We start from the raw sequence: 20104 nt of genomic DNA on the forward strand, positions 1-20104 counted from the left end.
AAACAAAAACGCAGACCCTGACAGCTGCCTTCTAGAGTAAAATAAAGCTGTAATTAATCGCCGTCATACAATCTGGGGATCCTTCTAGATGCAGTCTCTTGGTTGTGATTTTCAGTTTTTAAACAAGTAAATTACTAAAAACCAAAATACTCAAGTTTAAGCTTAAAGATGAGTCCATAAAGCACTTTGTGACATCAGTGTATCCGCACTTGTCTCATTTGTAGAGTGACTGCATTAGTATAAAACAGACAGCAGTTCATAATAGCCTGTATCACAGTTGTTCCTTTTTGTGTGACATTTTCACATCATCACACCAAAGTTCCCAACAAGAGAAAAGCAAACGTGTGGACAGAGAGACGAGGAAGAGGCCGTGTCACCTCTTTCGCTCCCCCTCCAGCCTGACTCGACAGGACACAGTATATCTTTGACATCCTTGACAGTTTGCTACCTCAGGTGACCTCAGACTCTCTTCTTGTTTCTGGTCTTAGCAGGAAACTGTGAGTCAGTAATGGCACATCTCTCCCAGACCAATTTCACTTCAGTTTGTCTTATTAATCACTCTTGTGCCACAGAAAGTCACATTGCATTCTGTGGTTTGCTAGCAGAAAGAAAAAAAAAACAAAAACATTTCTAGTCCTTTTACAGATTTTGACTACAGATTAATCCTGTAAATTATCAAATATGTCTTTGTTATGCAGATAACGCGAGTGTTTTTCATTTTACAGATTCTGAGCAAAGATCAGATCAAATCTATTTGCCGAGCCATCATCGAGTCAGGAAAACAATACGCCAGGAGGAAGAGGAAGCCTTTCCCTCTGATGTATTCATACTACGGAACAGAATATCTTGGTAAGAATATATTTAACAGCGCTGTGCAAAAGTCTCAAATCACCCCTCATTTCTTTATATGGTTCCTCCAAAGTCATCAGGGTTTCTTGCAGTTATATGATCAGATGATCTACTTATCAGGATCACTACCGGAACAGTAAAACCTTTGCACAGTCCTAATTGTTTAATCAATTGGGACTGTGTCAAGGTTCACACAGTCCTGATAACTGATTTCTCAACCAGTGTTTGGTTTTACTGGTATGGTTTGGGTCATTGTAAGCTGCAGGGTCCAGTTCTGGTACAGTTTTATTTATTTTTTTTATATACAGTCTCACATTCTTCTCAATCAATGGCAGATTGTATGATGGTCAATGCATCACCAAACCATGACTCTTCCATGCTCCATAGCTTGGAACAACATTGTTTTCCTGGTGCATTTGGTTACATGTCGTCTGGTGTTGGTGTCCAAATAATAACTTTTTTGATTCATCTATCAAAAAAACAAAATTTTTTTCTACGTTCTTCTCTTTTGTCTTCATGTTTTCCCCAGAGAGCAAATATTTTCTATGGAGGCTGTACATCTCTAGTCCTTTTCTGATCAACAAATGAAGTTATCCAATATCCAAGCATGTCATAAAAAGGGTGGCCTATCTTTTTTACACATGACATGTCTCTCTCTGGCTCCAGAGCTGTTGTGCTAACATGTACGAAGCTAACTGTGCTTTTCTTGACTGCATCGGATGAAGCGAAGCATCAGGGCTGGAGATCCTCAGTAACTTTCAGACCAGCACAGAGTTCATAGTAAGCATAGCCCTGCTGGTCACCTCTGCATGGTTTCAGCACTGATGGGAGATAACGGAGTTAAAAAAAAAAATAAAGTTGACTCTCTCAGAGAGTTTAATTAATGACACTTTTAAAGATCTGCATGAGTTAAACTTTGCCTGCCCTAAAACATTTGCTCACTGTTTCCTGTGAATATTCAGATATGAAAGAAAATTGTAGAGTCTGACATGTAGCAGAGAGCTGTGGCTGCCCTGCATGCATTTAGTGGAATTGATGAGTTTGGGATTCACATGAATTAGCTCCTCTTCTCACCGGTCTGTTCTGATTTAGCGTGGGGAGGAAATAATCTGTTTTGGGTCAGAGGGTTGCCGCAGTTTGTAGGTCAGCAATATTTGATTTTTTATACGTCACTGTTGATCAAAGAAAAAAAAAATGAGTAAGGAAAAGTATGGCTGATCTATACTGAAAATAAACGCTATTACAGCTATATAACTTTGGTCAATTATATGTGTGTATTTGCTAAACAATGTGGTAAATTTGTCCATTAAACTGCTTTAGAGACCATTTGGAGTCACAATGAAAATGTTTTTGTTAGACAAGACAGAGCATTTGCTGCATGTTTCCTCCTTCTGTCTTCACCCTCTTTCCTGCCAAACTACTGTTTGAAAAAAGCTCATTTTTGAGAAAAAAAAAATCCACCACCATATTTATAAATAATTCTGGCCTTAATTGTATAATTGATTCTGAATACAAACTTGAAATATCAAACAAATACACTTTGTCTACTGAAGCTGTTGTGTTAAGTACTCTCTCTTTACTAACTGACCATTTCAGTACTCTGGTTCTTTCCACCTTCAGTCAGTTTGTATGTGGTGCCTCCTGTTTTTGATGTCAAAGCCAGACGTGTTTCACTATTCAAAGTTCTTTCTTTGCAGCCTGGCAGAGCAAGGTCAGTGAACCACAAGAGGCAAAAGGAAGTCTCCAGGCAGTCTGTTTTTGCTCGCATCTTTCGGGGTCGTGCCTGTTTGTTTGCCTGGCATGGTGTCGGCCTGCATGGCTGGTTTTGTTTGCCGCGTGTTTTTTGACCCGCTCCTCGCCCTGCGTCCTGTCAGGTGCGGCCCACGGCCTCTCTTCGGTGCTGCAGATGCTGCTCAGCTACCAGGACGTCCTCAGCGGGGCAGAGAAGGACCTGGTGTGGCAGAGCGTCGACTTCCTCATGACTCAGGAGCAGAACTGCAACTGGCCGGCAGAGCTGGGAGCAATCATCGAGAGGGAAAACGAGCTGGTGCACTGGTGCCACGGCGCCCCAGGTACAACCACGGCTACTGACGCCCCGTATCACGTTCCCTCTTACTTTAATGTTTCCATTTCATCCTGCAGGCGTGGCGTATCTTTTCGCAAAAGCCTATCTGATCAATAAGAAGCCGCAGTATCTGGACACGTGTATCCGCAGTGGGGAGCTCGTCTGGGAGAAAGGCCTGCTGAAGAAAGGACCTGGCATTTGTCACGGGGTTGCAGGCAGCGCTTATGTCTTTCTCCTGCTTTATCGCCTCACAGGCAATTCCAAATACCTCTACCGTGCCCAAAGGCAAGCAATCATTTCTCCTCTTTCCCACCGGTGTGAAGTCTACAGGCCACAAGCCGTCTTCAATATCAGAAATTCATGAGTCGTGTCCCACGTTGTCAGTAAAATTTATTTCCCCAATATGTTGGGAACTGATTGCACCACATATCAGCTCAGAGTATAAAATGGCTCAACTTTTTTTTATTCCTGACTTTCGTTTTAGTTTTCACAATACAGATTGATGAGCTGAAGTTTTTAAAAACACATAATTATATGTAAATCTCCAATGTACAGAAAATTAAATGCATATCAGAACAAGCCAATGATGTGTTTCCTAAGGCAGATAACTCTATAAACTACTGTTGTTGACTTTGTGTACATTTTGAACCAATAATCTACTTTCTAAGAGGTTTTGTGAGGTTGTATAACGTCACTTTAAAAACCCTATCTGTAACAATATTTTAAGCCTAATTTTACCAGCCTACTTGCTAATTAATTGATAATTTAGCTTTCAGGATGTTAACATTTCTAATGCTGTTTTTTGTGTTAAACTCAAAATGAATATTTGGTCTAGATCCCCATTTTCTGTGCACGAAAAGCTGTTGTGTCACACATGTTCATCATACTGGTGTCTAATTATAGGAGTAATCTCGTCATCTTAGACAAATCAGTTTAATATGGAAGCTTTAGAGATTCTTGAAATCTATAAAAAATAACAGGAATGCTTAAATATAAAAAACTAATAAATAGATCTTTACATTTGCATAAGATTTTTTATGTGTTCAGACAAGTTAAAACTGCTTGCTATAAAGACAATAATGGATCAGTGGTAGTTTATAAAAATGAGAATTAAATACATTTTCTTAGTAAATTTCATTTTATTGGCCAATTTAGCACTCAATGATGGCTGGAGATGAGCACAATAACTTCATTTTAATGACCACGCCAAAACATTTCCTGTATTCCTTCATAATCTTGTTTTTTCTTCAGCAGCAGAGTCCTGGAGGTTATTGTGGTGGAGCATATTAATTATTAACCAATTCTAATTTGAGATTTGTCTGAGGTTGCCTGACCTCAGGTGATGGACAACTTGGCTGATTCCTCTGTCAGAAAATATTACATTTAACAGAAGAACACTTCTGGATTCTGGCTTTAATATTTCACTCTGCAACACTCAGAGTTTACCAAGTATTTCTGTAGCCAATGCCGTAGACATGGTTTGCAAAGGTATTGAAATAGATTTTTATATGTAGCCATACTGATATGTTTTGTGTTATTCCTGAAGAGTAGAAACTTTTTTGTAGGTCATCTGTTAAAACACACCAGCTGATTTGCACTAATAGGCAGCAGGATCACTTTCTAAAAATAGATTTCATTGATTCTCTTGGCTTTCTATGACTTTTTGCATCTCCTTTTATTCACTTGTACTTCCTCCACTATAGTATTTAAACTAATTTGTCCCATTTTTCTTTGTATGTGTGGACTACTTGGCATTCAGGTTTACATTTCATGTCAGTAGGATCATTTAGAATATATATTTACTAAGAAACAAATGTTCTTGTGTTTGTTTTCCCTGGTAAAGTAAATCTGAAAGACACTTATATTACATCATCCATCTCTTTCTGTGTTCTTCTCTTCATCCCACAGGTTCGCAGAGTTTATCTTCACCGAGGAGTTCAAGGCGGGCTCTCTCTCGGTCACCAGCGTCTGCAGCCTGTTCGAGGGCCTTTCCGGGACCGTTTGCTTCCTGGTCGACCTCCTGCAACCAGACCAGTCAGAGTTCCCTCTGTTCAGCGTGTTTGTGTGAACGGATCCGGCGTAGCGCTGTTTCCTGACCAGAACAGATGTTATAGTTTTTACAATAGATGGAGTAACATACACTGTAAAACCAGGACAATATGTGAGTGGGTTTCAGATGGAATAAAAAATCTGATGCAGTGGAAGAGAAAGTTTTTGTTTTGTGTGGACGTACATCTTGCAGGCTTTATCAGAATCACCAGTAACGTTTTAAGTTTCAGTTTAGTCAGCAAAAACAAGGGCTCACAGCCTCTTGAACCTGAGATATGTATTTATAAGTCTCCTTTGGATTTCCCTTATCTACAGAGTCTAATAGAATCTCCTCAAATTTGCTTCAGCATTAAAAATAACAGCAGCTAACGTGCATAAAAGAAAACAAATTACTCAATCTGCAAATAAATATAGTTCAAATGTTCTGAAAAAATATATAGCAGCAAAATATCTTATTAAACATATTTACATGAGTCAACAAACAAATCAATCCGTAAACACTGGCAGCATGTACATTTTGCTAAAGGAACAAGTGGTAGCTAGTGGCTGACTCTGCTGCAGTGCTAACACACGTCTGTGCAAAGACAGAAACAACAAACAGAGATTCAGTCTCAGCTGTTGGTATTTGTTTTTATTCCTAAGGCGTCTCTGTCAGTGATAAAACATTTCCGTTGCTCCTGCTTGAGTAAAATTGCTGGTAAATGGCTAGCCGCTACAATGGCATCACTAGCTAGGCTACTAATAAACTACTCAGCTGAAAACAACTCAAAAACTCCAATAACATTTTTAATAATTATTATTTTCTCTTGTAGTTATCTTTCAAAACCCCATTCAGAGTTCTAACTAAAAAGGAAAAGAAAAAATTAAAGTGTGTGTACCCTTAATCTCAGGACAGAGATAAACATGTGCACTATCGACAGCCTAAAGTAAATGAAATCACAACTAAGTCATGCAAACGCTCAAATATAAAAAAAAAAAAAAAACATGAGTCACATAATGCCTTTGAAGTTTACACCAGCTAAGCATCACAAAATGCAGTTAATTTAAGTCTTTAGGGACATAATCTCTCAATTTGCTGTTGTCAAAACCTTAAATATTTAAAGAATAAAAACGTGGTTCAATGACACCAAGCTTTCAGAGTTACTGATATATGTTAGAGGTACAGCTGGTAAATGTTGAGATTAATATTTGTTCATTGTTGTAACAGTTTCCCTTTGTTCTGTTTCAGCTGTGTGGCTCCTGTTTTCGGTGTTTCCAGCTCTGTTAGCCACCGTGTTGAAACTGTAAGACGTTGTAATTTGTTTCACCCTGTGGAAAATGAAAACAATCTGCTCTGGGCTGTAACTCTGTGATGAGAAAAGAACAAAAACAAAAGTCTGGTTTTCTTCTTATTTTCCTTCATAATGAATTCCAGAAGTGACTTTTTTCCAAGCTGTGTAACCGTAAATAATTGATGTCCTTTAATTGTCATAATGTGGCCTTACAAAAATCATTAAGTCTAAAATACAAATGGAAGATGCTTTGGCCAGCATTTACTGTGTGAACAAGTGGCTCAAAAAAAAAAAAACGGCCTGTAAACAACAGCAAACCAAAGCAGTTTCTGACGCTACATGTGCCTGTCGCTCCATATTTCTAAGCTACATGAGTGAGTGAATGTTGTTGCAATTACAGTCCAAACTGTTCAAAACATCTACAGGATTATTGTTAAGTGTCCAGATCAGAAAATAAATGAACAAAAGGAGACGGATGCTCTGCTTTATTCTGGCAACACATAATCTTGATCACAATGACATGCTGTATATGTGCTAAGGCGTATAAAAGCTGGGTTTTGTCGAAATACGTTTCTGTAATGTTCACTGAATAAAAATATGAATGGCTCTTTAAAACTGAAGTTGAATATGAATAATTTTGCTCATCTCAAGCAAACTCATTGTTTCTTTCTTTTTTTTTTCTGTGAAGTTAAACCATATTATGCTCCATACGAACCACCAACACTTTTAAATATCTTCCAGCATAATTTCTCCAGCTTGCAGACTTCTTTACCTTATGTAAAAATATTTATATTATATTTATATTTTATATATATATCAGCAGGTGAACATGCCAAAGACGTTTAACATGATCCATGGGTCTGTTTAGTTTCCATGGTAACCATCGGTTGTACTGGATGACAGAATGGAAACAACCTTTATTGTCCTGAAGAAGGAAAATTCAGGGTTAGGTTGTGGGGTTTTCGCAACATAAATGCTTGTTTAGCAATTAACAAATATTTCTGAGTATATAGACATTTAGTAATCAAACTGTAGGCATCATTTTATAACTAATACTACCGGTCTCAAGCATCTGTAGACCTGGATGAGTCGTTCTGTAAAGATTTGACACCTAGAAGGCAGATTAATTAAAGTTGGAATCCATTATTTTCTCTGTTCTCTCTTCTGCTTCCCCAAGTCCACTTGCAGCTTTAATTGGATAAAACCAAATTACTCCATGTTGTTCGTATATTGCATCTAAAAGTTAAAGGAAGCAGGTCTCTGATAAAATCTGTCCTGCCAGATGCCTGACACATGTTTGGATGTCCTGAATTATTAATATCATTCATTACTGTATTTACTGACCTAAATTTATTTCAATTACTTTTTTTTATTGCAGTCCAGTTTATATTTCTTGGTGCTGTGTTTCATTAATATATTTTCTTATTCACCTTTTATAATTTATGCTACTATGTAGCTGCACTTGTGTAACCTGAATCTGTTTAGTGTTAAGCTGACCTCAGACTGCAAAGGAAATTAGATCAAACTGTCCTCAGAGACAGACAGCCCAGATCCGCATGGAAGAAACCACACATAAATGTTCAACTTTGAAATTATTTTTGTAGCTTTCTGGTTGAAGGAATTCTGTATGAGTTGCAAGACTGAGAATATTAAAAAAAGATTTGTTTTTTCCTTTAAATTTATCAGTACTAACACCTTCCACAGAGGGCCTAAGATATAAAGCTATTACTGATAAATATTCACAGAGTCAGATCTGACCAGGGCCGATTCTAGGATCTGACCTTCAGGGGTGCTTAGCCCCCCTAAGACCCATGAGAAGATATTCATTGGTGCGGTTTTCTAAATCTAACTGCTTATTTACATACATTCACAAACAAAATTAAGGGACATGTTGTTAGTAATTCATAGAATAAAAGAACAATGTTCATTTTACTCAAACATATAAAGAGTAAAATTAGAGAAACTTAAAATTTTTTCCAGAGCTGTATACCTCAGGTAATCTTTGCGTTTACACTGCAGCCTGAAGTGACTCAATTCCGATTTTTTTTGACGTAATGTGACCTGTATCCGATCTTTTCATGGCAGTGTGAACAGCACAGGTCGGATTCTTTTTCGAATGTGACCCATATCCGATATGTATCCTATTCAAATGCGACCTAACGTTAGGTCTCATTCATCCGAACTGAACGTCACTGATTCTCAACAAATCTCACTATTCTGCGTCCTGATAAGAGCAAGTGGGAAGAAAAACAACAACCATGACGGATTATATGAGGATTAAGTCATTAATATGCTGCTCCGGCCGGACAACAACTTCAAATATGTAAGCTAAGCTCCACCGTTAGCCTCCATGTTTACTTCCGCAAACACTGAGCACTTCTTTTTATGGCAGTTGACAGAACACTGAGAACGCTGACGCTATTGCGCCCTCTACTGCGCATGCGGGACACTTTCAGGTCGTTTGCCCGTTTACAATGCAGAACGCATACAGGTCGCATTTACTGGCAGTGTGAACGGCCCCGGCAGAAAAACCGGAATTGCCAAAAAATCGGAATTGAGTCACTTCAGGCAGCAGTGTGAACGCTCCCTTTGGCAAGAGCAGAGACACCAAGATCCAAAGATTCAGAAGAGCTGAAGGTCGCTATTACAGAGATGCTGATGGGGTTCAGCATCAGCTGATCATGCCTTCATGCCTCATACTAATCAGAAAGTAAATATGTCTGCGACAAAACTGCTCTTTTACTGGTCTTATGTATTTTTTTTATTATTATTATTATCTGGGTTATTGGTTTTCAAGTTCTGTAAGTCAGTATAACTCTGAATAGTGCGTCTACTACACCATCTTCACTATTTAAACCTAATTGCCAAAATCAATTAATTTCCTCGAGTTGTTAAAAAGCAGACTACATCGCTGCATCATGTCATCGCATCAACCTCGGTGTCACACAGCGACCCCTGCCGCAACTCTGTGGAATAGCCTTGGCTGAGGACGCCTCTCCCTCCTCAGTTCGCTGATTAGCAGCTGCTGAGGCGGCGTGCCCGTATGGTGGCTCGACGCCGTCCGCACGGCTCGGTGGTTCCCGTAATGGACGCGAGGACCCGGGGCGAAACAGCGCGCCGCATCCCCCCGGATGGCGGAGTGGAGTGAGTGAGGATGCGCTTCCCCAGCTCCATCTTTGTGTCGGTGTCTCTGTTCACGGCCGAGACCACGGCAGCGCTGTACCTCAGCACCACGTACCGCTCCGCCGGAGACCAGATCTGGCAGGGACTCACCCTCCTCTTCACGCTCGTCCCGTCCGTCCTGGTGCAGCTGACCCTCACCTTCATCCACCGGGACCTGAGCAGGGACAGACCCCTCATCCTGCTGCTGCACATCCTGCAGCTCGGTCCCATTGTCAGGTCAGAGCTGGCGTGTTTGTCTGTGGAGATGCAGTGGGTTCCTCCAGCTGTGCGCCGTGTCAGTGGTGTGTGTGTGTGTGTGTGTTTGAATCGTCTCTAACCTGCTTGTTGCTGAAAATGCTCTGCGCACATGTTGTTTGCATTCCCTCTCTGCTTTTGTCTGGTCGTCCTCATGTTGATGCAGTGTGATGCATGCGAGTGTCATTTAGATCGGAAGTAAACATCTGATCAATAGAGCCATCGATAAGTTCCACATTCCCCGTGACATTTGACAGCCAAGTCTTCACACCTTCATCAGAATCGCCCACTCAGTGTCTGATTCATGTCTGGAAATAGGTAAATTCAGCACCACGCAGCTCAGCAACGATGAAGGAGCCATTAAACAAAACCTGCATCTCTGCGGTCTAACTGGACCATCTGGTTACAGGAACATGAGACTAATCTTGCTTTTAGAAAAAAAAACCTCCCTGTTGTGCACACACACCCACACCAGCTCTGTGATCAATGTGCAAACAGCAGTAGATCTACTTTGGTGTAAAACCGACTCACCACTCTAATATCTAGGCTGCACTGTGACAGCTGACTTACTGGCTGATTTGCAAAGCCACTAAAAGTATTTTGCATCTGTTGTGGTTATCTGTGTTTAATCATCTTCGGTCGCTTTTAAAAGTAAGACCTTTTCACATCTTTAAACAAGATTGTAATTTTGTGGGATTTCATGTAGCATGCCGACACTAAACAGTCGTCAACTATAAAAGAAAAAGATATACAGCATGGCTTTTCATTTTGTTTTTACACTTAAAAATCGAAAAGTGTTGTATTTAGTCCCCAAATGAGTTCATACTGTGGAGAACCACCTTTTGTTCTACACAAAACAAAAGTTACACAGAACTTTACAGTGTTGAAAAGCTGCAATAAAACTATTATCAATTTGATAGATTGTGAAATGTTCAAATCTTGGGGGGGAAATATTACTAAAGCTACACAATACAGACCACAGGTTTGAGATCTTTATTTGCAAAACCATGCATAACTTTACTTCCCGATTGTGGGTTCCTTTATGTTGTCTACAGCTAGATAGTTGTAGATGTTTCACAGTCATGTTTTGTACAATAAACGTGTCTAGAACACCAATCATTCTTAAGGTACATGTTTGTTTTTGTTTTTAGTTTTTTATTTTTCAGTAATGTGGGGGAAAAGGCAGCTGTACTGTAGTGGGTTGGTTATTGTGCCAACCCACTCTGACTTGTGATCTTTATCTATGTTGTGTTTCTTGCGGTGAACCATATGCAGCGAATGTGATGCAGTAAAGAAAACAACTTTGCAAAGTTATAAAACAGCAGGCTAAATGTAGCCATTGTTGCCACAAATTGTACACAAATGAAAATTGAATGTGCATAAAAATGTAACCTAAAAGAGGCGTACTTGATGGAGCAGAAGCTTTTTAAGTAAACGTTTAGTTTCTGCTTTTTTAATAAAAAAATATTCATTTTTGAAAAGAACATTCCGTAATAGAAAATCCTTTCCCATTTACCAGGAGTGCAGCCTCTTCTGAAAATGTTTGTTTTATGACATATCTGTGTTTGTACAGACGATGCCTTAAAGATTTTAATGTTGGGCAGATATTGAAGAATGAGGAGAATAATTCGTTTTTCAGGTCTTCCTAATTATTGTGGTCTACTCTTAAAACTGCGTTATGAACATACGAGAGCTGCTGTAGAGCCCTAAATTACATTTCTGCAGCAGCTCTGAAATGGACACTGTTTGCAGTCAAACCCCCTGAGCTATTTGTGGGGTTTATGACTCGACATATGGAGAAACTCTCCGTGTGATAACGCCTCAATCGAGACGGTTGCGTTGATGACTCGGTGACAACCTGCTTTGCTCTCTCGTTGTTTCCCTGTAGCAGTCTCTGTCCCCTCCAGAACTCATTGAATCATTACTCTTCAGACATTTACATCTTCCCTGCGTGAAGCACGGTTCTAAGAATAGCACGCGTCACTGCAGGCTGCTTATCACCGACAGCACAAGCAGAGAGGGGAATGTCTGTCTCTGCTGCAAACAGCCAAAGTGGCATTTTCTTGTCTTATCCAGACACAACAAGGCTGAAATTATCTTCACCATTTTAACTCCGTCACTGCAGCTGTGACACCGATAGTTGTTGGGCTGGACTCTTAAAACGGCCTTCTCTGTTCTGTGAATTATTTCTAACTAGTTTTCTTTCTTCACAAATGCCAATTTCCTCTTTTTAGATGCTTCATGCAAAAAATTAACTTAAGTTCCTCTTGATGGTGCAGAAGTCAGATAAAATCATTTCGGTGCAAGGTTCGCAATATGTTTACATTTTTCCTCCTGGAGTTTTAATCTGTTTTTAAGCACAAAGTCCACATTTAAAGGAAGTTAGTAAGGAAAGTGAGCAGAGGGACAAAAGTTGCACCAGAAGATCACCTTCTCAACTATAGCTGTATTTATAGCATTTACAGCAAAGTGACTTTGAGTCGACTGTAATCTTGATCCTGACCAAAATACCTTTTTAAAGTCAGATACGGGTCATGAGAATATCTGAAGGACGGCGTCTTTCTCCTCGTCGGTTCGGAGGCGTGACAGTGCAAGTTCCTCTTAGGCCGGTCAGAATAACAAGTTACGTGATAAATTGTCCCAGAAGTTATTGCGATAAACGATAATAATATTGTTGTTTTGAGACAGTTTTCAATAGAAAGGCAACGGCATGATAATGTACACATTCTTGAAGCTCAATAAGCTTTAATTCATTGGAACTGGAAGATATTTTAAATATCCAAAACAAATAAACAAAACAACAACAAAAAAAAACAATTAAAATGAATTATGAAGTCTCTGTAAACAAAACTGTTCCTTCAAAAAAAAAAAAGGGCTAGTTGAGACCAAAACACCAGACTGAAGAGTTTTGTCAGCCAGTTTTTGGTAGAAAGAGAAAAACAATAAATTATGAAAACGGCTTGCTTTAATTAATCATGCGATTAATTGATTTATTGTTTATTGTGGCATGCGTAGGTCCTTCCTTATTTCTCCCTCATGTACTTCCCTTTTTCTTTGTGTTCAATACCTTCCTGCTGTATAACTAACTTCCTTACAGTCTTGAGAAACTTGAACATTTTGTACTTCATAATGAATGTGAAGGACTTGGAGCTCCTTGTAATGTTGAATCTGAAAAAAATATAACATTTTTAAATGAATGTGTGGATCCCTTGTAGAACTACAACATGTTAAAAACCCCCTTCCACTCCGAATGCTTTAAGCACTCCAGTCGTGTGTCTGATTTTCACGGCGTGTTTTTGAGCAGATAAACATTTGGTCTCTCTGCAGACCTCTGGCTTCAATCCTGACGTCGTTTCTGTTTAACTGGCCACTGATCAGCGCCACTCCACCCTCAGCTCGTTTGCTCTGCTCCTCAGAGTCTTTAGTATTGGATTGGAAAATTACTGACTCTCCCTGACAGTGATGGCTCTTTTGACCTCCATAATGACAAACTAGTAGAAGCTGATGTAAATGACCCTGGCGGTAAAGTTACCTCGGGCTTATCGAGCTTCTGCAGCATCTCAGTGCTGCAGCGTTTCACTGTATGTGGTGAAACACTAATCAACGCTGTCGGTGTACGATGGCAGTAGACGCTGCAATGTATATATTCGTCATAAAAAAAACGTAAATGACTGGATTATTAGATGTAAGTAAAAATATTATCATCTCTGGCCAATGTTACAATTTGTGATTGATTAAAAAAAGTATTGATTGATCTCAAAACAGCTCAAAGTGTTCTGTAAACTCCTAAAAATACATTGTCAATTTGAAACCACGTGTAAATCGTAGGTGAATAATTTGACACTGAAACGTAAGATAAGGCAGAACAAAATTCAACATCAGTTTAAACAGTTTACGAATTATTATTGTTCAAGCCATCAATACTTTATAAAGCATCAATAAGTAATCATCATTTTCAAACATGTTTACTTGGTTGCAGGATCATTAATTGGTCACTTACAGCTTCTGTTTCACCTTTTAAATGCAAACGCTATGCAGAAATGCCCAGGTAAAGGTGAAAATCTGTAACCGGCTGCCAAAGACGTCCTTCATTCACCTTTCTTGTGCACGAGATGCTGTAAATAATCTGAATAAACCAAGTCGGAGAAGAAAATGTTGTAGAAATAAGAATACACGTGAGCTGAAAATGAAATGTAATTGATCCAGGATAAATTCTCAGAAGTGAAAGTGAGGGAAAAATAATAATATCTAGCAGTTATGAAGCAGCCAATGTTTTCTCCAAAAACAAACCTTTACTATCTGAACTCAAACTTGCCTGAATATTTGGCTTCCGATGAATCACTGAACTAATATTTGGTCATATAACCACAGTTTCTCAAAACTGCTTCACATCTGTGCTGCAAAAAGTCAAATCGCTTCTGTTAGGGAGTGATTTCAACCCAGGACCTCACAGCTTTTCTAAGAGATTTGATGGACTGCTCTGTAACATAAATCTTACTGGTGTGAAACCAGGATGCTGCTTGCTGACTGGTGTGTTTAGGGATATTCTCATTGAAACACATATTTCAAGGGAATTTCCTCCTCAGCATAAGGAACATAATGGTTTATCAAGTGTTTACAGCTTCAATAACCGAACAATCTCCCTTCTCTTCATCTGAAGGGAAGCTACATACCTGAGGAACATCTTTTTTTTTTTTCTATAAAAGGTTTCACAGATGACAGTAAATACAGCAGAAGCCAAGTAATTTTTATAGTCAGGAATGATATGCAACAGACTGAGTAATTCAGCATTAGTTTGTCGTTGCCTCTGCTCTCTGCTGCTCCAGGTGTCTGGAGGCGTTCTGCATCTACGGCAGCGTGGGCCAGGTGGAGGAGCCCTATGTCAGCATCACCAGGAAGAAGCAGATGCCCCGCGAGGGTCAGTCAGAGGAAGTGGAGCGGCAGGTGGGTCAGGCCGAGGGGAAGCTGTTCACACACCGAGCCGCGTTCTCCCGCACCTCTGTGATCCAGGCCTTCCTGGGATCGGCTCCGCAGCTCACCCTGCAGCTCTACATCTGCGTGCTGCAGCAGGAGGTGTCCATCGGAAGAGGTGAGGAAGAGGAGGAGGAGGAGGAGATGCGTGGGGGAGGGATTAGTGCAAGTCTGTCACAAGCGCGCTACAGTGTGGGCTGAGCTGGATGTTGAGTCCAAGTGGAGTTATGCAACAACCCCACTGGTACAGATGATGAAAATGCTGCTTTTCTCTCTTAAATGCCTCTCAGGTGAAGAGCTTAGAGAGTCGAACTGTAACTCACTGTTCAGACGAAAACTGTACATGGTGCTTTGTCCCTTGTGCTGTTGCATTTTATGTTTCTGACGTTGAGTCCTACACTTTTAACAGATTTTACCTCCTTCTTCTTTTTCTCCCGCTCTCCGTCAGGCACACTGATGGTGATTTCCCTTCTGTCCATCGTGTACGGAGCGCTGCGCTGCAACATCCTGGCCATCAAGCTCAAATACGATGACTACGAGGTGGACATCCGGCCCATGGCTTACCTCTGCATCTTCCTGTGGAGAGGCTTCGAGATCGCCACGCGCGTGGTGGTCCTGGTCCTGTTCAGCTCCGTCCTGCAGCTCTGGGTCCTGCCTGTGGTTTTCCTGAACTTCTCGGTGTTCTTCTTCTACCCCTGGATCCTCTTCTGGCATAGTCACTCACCGTTCCCCGAGAACATAGAGAAGACCCTCACCAGGGTGGGGACCACCATTGTGCTGTGCCTGCTGACGTTTCTCTACGCGGGCATCAACATGTTCTGCTGGTCAGCCGTGCAGGTGAAGCTGAACGACCCGGACCTCATCAACAAGTCCCAGAACTGGTATCGCATGGCCGTGTACTACATGGTGCGATTCGTGGAGAACGCCTCGCTGCTCCTGCTGTGGTACATGTACAAAACGGACTTCTACGAGTTCATCTTCGCGCCTCTGCTGGTGCTGCAGCTGCTGCTGGCCTACGCCATGGCCGTCTTCTTCATGCTGGTCTTCTACCAGTTCTGCCATCCGTGCCGGAGGCTCTTCTCCTCCAGCATGACGCAGGGCCTCTGGGATTGCTCGTCCTTCCTCTGCGTCTTGTGCACCTCTGCTTCCCCTCACAGCAGGCCGACGGGGAGGGCGGCACTGGAGACATCCGTCCACCAAGAACCGTCCAACCGTCCCGACACATCCAGCGACAGCGCAGACGACGTGCCAAACGACACCACGTACGATGTTCTCAATGACACGATCTACAACGTTCCTAATGTGGAAAACAGCGTCAGAGGTGGGGTCAACGGGGATGTAAGCCACAGTATGTCCTGCAACGTCTGAAGCGTCACAGCGGTCCCAATGTGCCAATCAGCAGACTTTTGTAACCTTTAAAGTGCCACACGTGTCCCTCTGTTGGTCTTACAGTCCTCTGATCTCATATTTCAATGTCTGCTTTTAACAAAAACAAGACAATTATAGATTAATTGTGGCTACAAACAAACAGATATGATGATCGCTCATATTTCCAGCCACCACCTTCCTCCCTGCAGCCTTTAGGCCATGCTGTGTAGGGATAACCTAGAGCCAATGCATTTAATCTGATTGTATTAGTGTCCCGTTTTGGCATGGATGCATGCAGATGTCCGACCTCAGATGAGGTGCAACAGCTTTTAAGAAGAAAACTCGCCAGTTTTATGGCTGCAAGCAATCAGCTTTTTTTTTTTTTTTTACTCCTCCAATAATAGCTTTACGGTTACCACACTCTGCTTCTGTGATGCGCTCGTGCTTGACGACGAGATGTTTGATCCACTTCACATGCTACTGTAAAGCACAGGCATTTCCAAGAAGCATCAATATGTATTTTGCACGTTTACATAAGAAAATGTCTTTTTACTCAACAGTCGAGCAGCCATAGTGACGTGAAATGCTTTCTGTCTCATCACTTTGGATATTCAGAGTGCACAAAATAGATGTAACTGTGAAAAGAAAAACCACTAAAAAGTTGCTTGTTTTCAATCTTAAATGTAACTTTACATTTGAGAGAATCAGTGTCTTTGCACCGTGTCTGCAGAGGAATTGCCAGAATGCTTCTGTTTGTACAAATACGCAGCCTTTAATGCCAAAAAATAAAACATTCTGAGACACTTAAAGTGTTATAAAAGATAAATATCTAGTTAAAAATAAATCTAGATTTATATGTGACGACTGCGCCCGTTTTGTTTTCATGTTGTGCTGTGTTGACATCTAGTGGCCAATTACTCAAACTGCAAATATATAATTTTTTTTTTTTTTTTTTGCTTCAAGTAAAAGAAACGACGTACACACACTAGTAAAATATGGACAATCACATTTATTTACTGAACATCAATAGTTTTGAAGCTGCATTCAAGGAACTTAACCCAGAAAATGAGAAAAGACCTCTGAACTACATGCACAGAACAAATAACCTCAATATAAACTAATAGAAAACACTTTATAGTAAATTAACATTTACAAAAACGAGGCTTTTTTCTTCTACGCCTTTCTGCGTTGTGCAAAATCAGGAAATGTAGTCTAACCTTTTTATCTTCAATGAGGTATCATGACGTTTAGCATTTTCTAAATATAAATAAGAAAGTACAACTATTGCAAAGAGGATTGAGACCAATTAGCGTTGCAGACTGTCATTTATTTTTGACTGACGATAGGTTCTACCAGTCCGGTTTTCTGAAAATAACCTTCATCCACACGGACACCAGTTCACATACGCAGAGCTGCCCGAGGGGAGAAATCGAGTCCCGGGAGGACTTCGTCTCTGGACCTGGCGTCGCTTTGATCTCGGCTTCGGAGCTGACGGCGCTTGGAGGGAGAGCGTCTGCAGCTCGGCGCCGCTGTCACATCGCCACAGCAAACACACTGACCACACAGTAGATGGTGCGGTTCTCCCACCGGACTGTGCAGCTTCCTGGAAATGTAAGAAAACCAGCTGCTTCATGGAATATATTGCAATTTAACTCCAAAAATGTAGCCTTCAGACAGAATCAACAGCTTAGATGGCTACAGAAATTAGCAACATTATCCAAGCAGTCAAACTGCAATCAGCGCAAGAGGTTTGTGAAACAATGCGTTTCTTTGATGTAGCTTGTTTCAAATTATACAGTTTGAGATGAAATCATCAAAGAAAAGAGAGAAAAGAGCAGCTTGTTTGAACATGACTGGTTTACTTCCATCCTTAAGAACTTGTTACTGATCATGAACCGTACAAATTTAGCATTCTCTCTTAATTCTCATGGCACACCTTTCAATTGAAATAAATGTTGGCTTAATACTTTGGAATGACTTTCCAAAGCATTGGTTTTAGTCTGTGATTTTAAAGATATTCAAATAAAACCAATCAGCAGATGCTTTTAGCACTCAGTGCCACACAACCCAGCTCTACTGCCTCCTACCGTCTGTAGTGGTGTCCCAGTAGCAGGAGTTGGCTGTGTGGAGACCTGCACCGCTCTTCTGCATGATGGTACAATTCACTGAATCGCAACAAACAGCGTTACACATATGCACATTACACTTTATGTATTTCACCAAGTGCAAGCTTTCTACGTCATCACATGTGGATGATGCAAACGGCAGCTCACCGATGTATTTGAAGGGGCGACCCTGCTTCACCAGATGAGTCAGCGAATGCTCAACGATGTTGGCGGTCCACTGGTTCACTTTGTTGTGGTTATAGTCCGTTCCGCCGATCACTCCTTCGATACACTGAGGCAAAGCGACAACCAGGGGGATTTTCACCTGCACTGCATTCGAATGAAGTTTGCTACTCATAACTTTAAGGTGTAAAATCTTACCTCCTTCACCAAGACGCTGGTCTCGTCAGTGTTGAAGTTGCCCTGCAGGATTGTTTTGAAAGAAATGCAATGGAAGGAAACATGAAGTTGGTTTTACAGAACAGCAAACCACTCTTTTTTTATATATATTTAGTAGTATAGGTTGAATGTCATATCAACTATAATGACTACCACTGCAACAAAGTCAAAAAGCAGCAATATACAGAACAGTTAATTCAGTTTATATGGAATTTATTTTCTCTTTGCTACATTAACAGTTTTTAGACTTTGTAGAAGAGAAAGAGCAGACTGATGACAATCTTTAAATAACTTGACCCATAGAAATCATCTACAAGGTTTATAAACAGCTTTACATGTTAAAATGATCTAAAATGAAACAAAAATTAATAAAAAAATATTTCCAGATTAATTCACTACTATGATTTTGACAACACAAAGGTTAATTTTGCTTTAAATTTGGCAAAACATTGGTCAGCTCAGTTTAAAAATCCATGTTGGATCTGAATCTTATCCTACACTAGTAAATGATATTATTTAAGGAGACATTTTAATTCATAACTTATTTTCTAATGATTCAAGCACAGATCAACCATAAACCCTGATTTGACACCGTTAAGAGGCCAAAAAGGCACAATAATAACTGCCTTACATTTATTTGTCTTGTTCCGAGTATAAGTGCAACATCAAGTGATTGATTTTTTTTTTTTAGTTTAGTTATACATTACCCTCTGCTTTATTAAATTAAATCATGTTGCAGTATATATATTGTCCCTCAGTTAGTACACCTGTCTGTGTCTTTTTTTTAATATCATAGATGGTAAACAAAGAGAAAATGATGCTGAGAGCAACCACACCCATCAGCGAACTGTCTGCGCTAACGGCTAACTGCTTTGACAAACGGACACGTTGACCGTAGAGCTTTTTATAAATGTATAAGAATAAAAAAATAACTTCACATCATCCCCAGAGGTGTACTCCTCCATCCCTGTCAGCATACAAAACGCCGCCCGTCTCTTCTCTTTGTGATGATCCCTGGTGATTGCTGTTTTTCCTGTTGAAGCGCTTCTTCTTCTTCTCTATGAGAGGTCTACGCCGAGTGTTGGCGCCGCCTACTGGGATGAATTATTAGTGCGCCGTTCTTTATTTAGGTTTCAGGGATTCGTAAACTCCGTTATGTCTTTTTTTTCAGTGGAATGAGACTCTGGTAGGGGGGAAAAAGTTTCTAATATATCAGTTAGTTTAATTTGCACTTCTGGGTTCTTACTTTTGAGTCTGAACAAATGACCATCTTCTTAAGGGAAGTTTCAAAATCTATATCGCATGCAATCATTTTATAATTGCTCAGATACCTTAGGATCCTTTGGATACACACATTTTAATTGCTGGTATTGGAAATGAACCATCAAGATCTGTTTCAATGTCTTTCATTTAAATTTTCTCCTTCTGTTTTTTTCTTCTTCCTTAAACAAACGTTTCATTTAAAGTGTCTCAGTTTGTTCTGAAATATCTATTTTAGGACAACCATTTAGCTAGAAATAGAATAGAATAGAATAGAATAGAATAGAATAGAATAGAATAGAATAGAATAGAATAATCCTATGTTGAGCACATATACAAGATGAGAGAAA

General features: G+C 40.2%; 3 protein-coding genes across 4 annotated transcripts; 2 read left to right on the forward strand and 1 right to left on the reverse strand.

Moving 5' to 3' along the window:
* Nucleotides 1-50: 50 nt before the first annotated feature.
* Nucleotides 51-6530, forward strand: LOC106936447 (lanC-like protein 3). 2 transcript variants are annotated; one of them, XM_015017463.1, is made up of 5 exons: nucleotides 763-849; nucleotides 1575-1629; nucleotides 2724-2921; nucleotides 2992-3199; nucleotides 4823-6530. In XM_015017463.1, the coding sequence occupies exons 3-5, from the start codon at nucleotides 2756-2758 to the stop codon at nucleotides 4980-4982; spliced, it is 534 nt and encodes a 177-aa protein (XP_014872949.1). In that variant the 5' UTR covers nucleotides 763-849; nucleotides 1575-1629; nucleotides 2724-2755; the 3' UTR covers nucleotides 4983-6530. The 2 variants fall into 2 exon arrangements, with proteins under 2 accessions (XP_014872947.1, XP_014872949.1); XM_015017461.1 differs by lacking the exon at nucleotides 1575-1629 and having other exon boundaries at nucleotides 51-849.
* Nucleotides 6531-8824: 2294 nt separating this feature from the next.
* On the forward strand, nucleotides 8825-16794 carry xk (X-linked Kx blood group (McLeod syndrome)). Its single transcript, XM_015017459.1, has 3 exons — nucleotides 8825-9633; nucleotides 14478-14740; nucleotides 15071-16794. Exons 1-3 carry the CDS (start codon nucleotides 9389-9391, stop codon nucleotides 15988-15990), a joined length of 1428 nt encoding a protein of 475 aa, XP_014872945.1. The 5' UTR covers nucleotides 8825-9388; the 3' UTR covers nucleotides 15991-16794.
* A 185-nt stretch (nucleotides 16795-16979) lies between these two features.
* LOC106936448 (dynein light chain Tctex-type 1-like) lies at nucleotides 16980-19590 on the reverse strand. The gene is made up of 5 exons (XM_015017464.1): nucleotides 19433-19590; nucleotides 18477-18518; nucleotides 18264-18387; nucleotides 18078-18155; nucleotides 16980-17593 (listed from the first exon to the last, which is right to left on the reverse strand). Exons 1-5 carry the CDS (start codon nucleotides 19469-19471, stop codon nucleotides 17523-17525), a joined length of 354 nt encoding a protein of 117 aa, XP_014872950.1. The 5' UTR covers nucleotides 19472-19590; the 3' UTR covers nucleotides 16980-17522.
* Nucleotides 19591-20104: the final 514 nt, after the last annotated feature.

Source organism: Poecilia latipinna, unplaced genomic scaffold (genome assembly GCF_001443285.1).
Source record: "Poecilia latipinna isolate Pla-1442-1.1 unplaced genomic scaffold, P_latipinna-1.0 Scaffold2146, whole genome shotgun sequence".
Classification (NCBI taxonomy): domain Eukaryota; kingdom Metazoa; phylum Chordata; class Actinopteri; order Cyprinodontiformes; family Poeciliidae; genus Poecilia; species Poecilia latipinna.

Excerpts from the sequence above, each read along its gene's own strand:
- xk (XM_015017459.1), top strand. The coding sequence starts at position 9,389 with ATGCGCTTCCCCAGCTCCATCTTTGTGTCGGTGTCTCTGTTCACGGCC. Across the intron at positions 9,634-14,477 it reads CAGCTCGGTCCCATTGTCAG|GTGTCTGGAGGCGTTCTGCA; the intron begins GTCAGAGCTGGC and ends CTGCTGCTCCAG. Across the intron at positions 14,741-15,070 it reads GGAGGTGTCCATCGGAAGAG|GCACACTGATGGTGATTTCC; the intron begins GTGAGGAAGAGG and ends GCTCTCCGTCAG.
- LOC106936447 (XM_015017461.1), top strand. The coding sequence starts at position 693 with ATGCAGATAACGCGAGTGTTTTTCATTTTACAGATTCTGAGCAAAGAT. Across the intron at positions 850-2,723 it reads CTACGGAACAGAATATCTTG|GTGCGGCCCACGGCCTCTCT; the intron begins GTAAGAATATAT and ends GCGTCCTGTCAG. Across the intron at positions 3,200-4,822 it reads TACCTCTACCGTGCCCAAAG|GTTCGCAGAGTTTATCTTCA; the intron begins GCAAGCAATCAT and ends TTCATCCCACAG.
- LOC106936448 (XM_015017464.1), bottom strand. The coding sequence starts at position 19,471 with ATGCTGACAGGGATGGAGGAGTACACCTCTGGGGATGAT. Across the intron at positions 18,156-18,263 it reads TCGCCCCTTCAAATACATCG|TGAATTGTACCATCATGCAG; the intron begins GTGAGCTGCCGT and ends GTTGCGATTCAG. Across the intron at positions 17,594-18,077 it reads CTGGGACACCACTACAGACG|GAAGCTGCACAGTCCGGTGG; the intron begins GTAGGAGGCAGT and ends TTACATTTCCAG.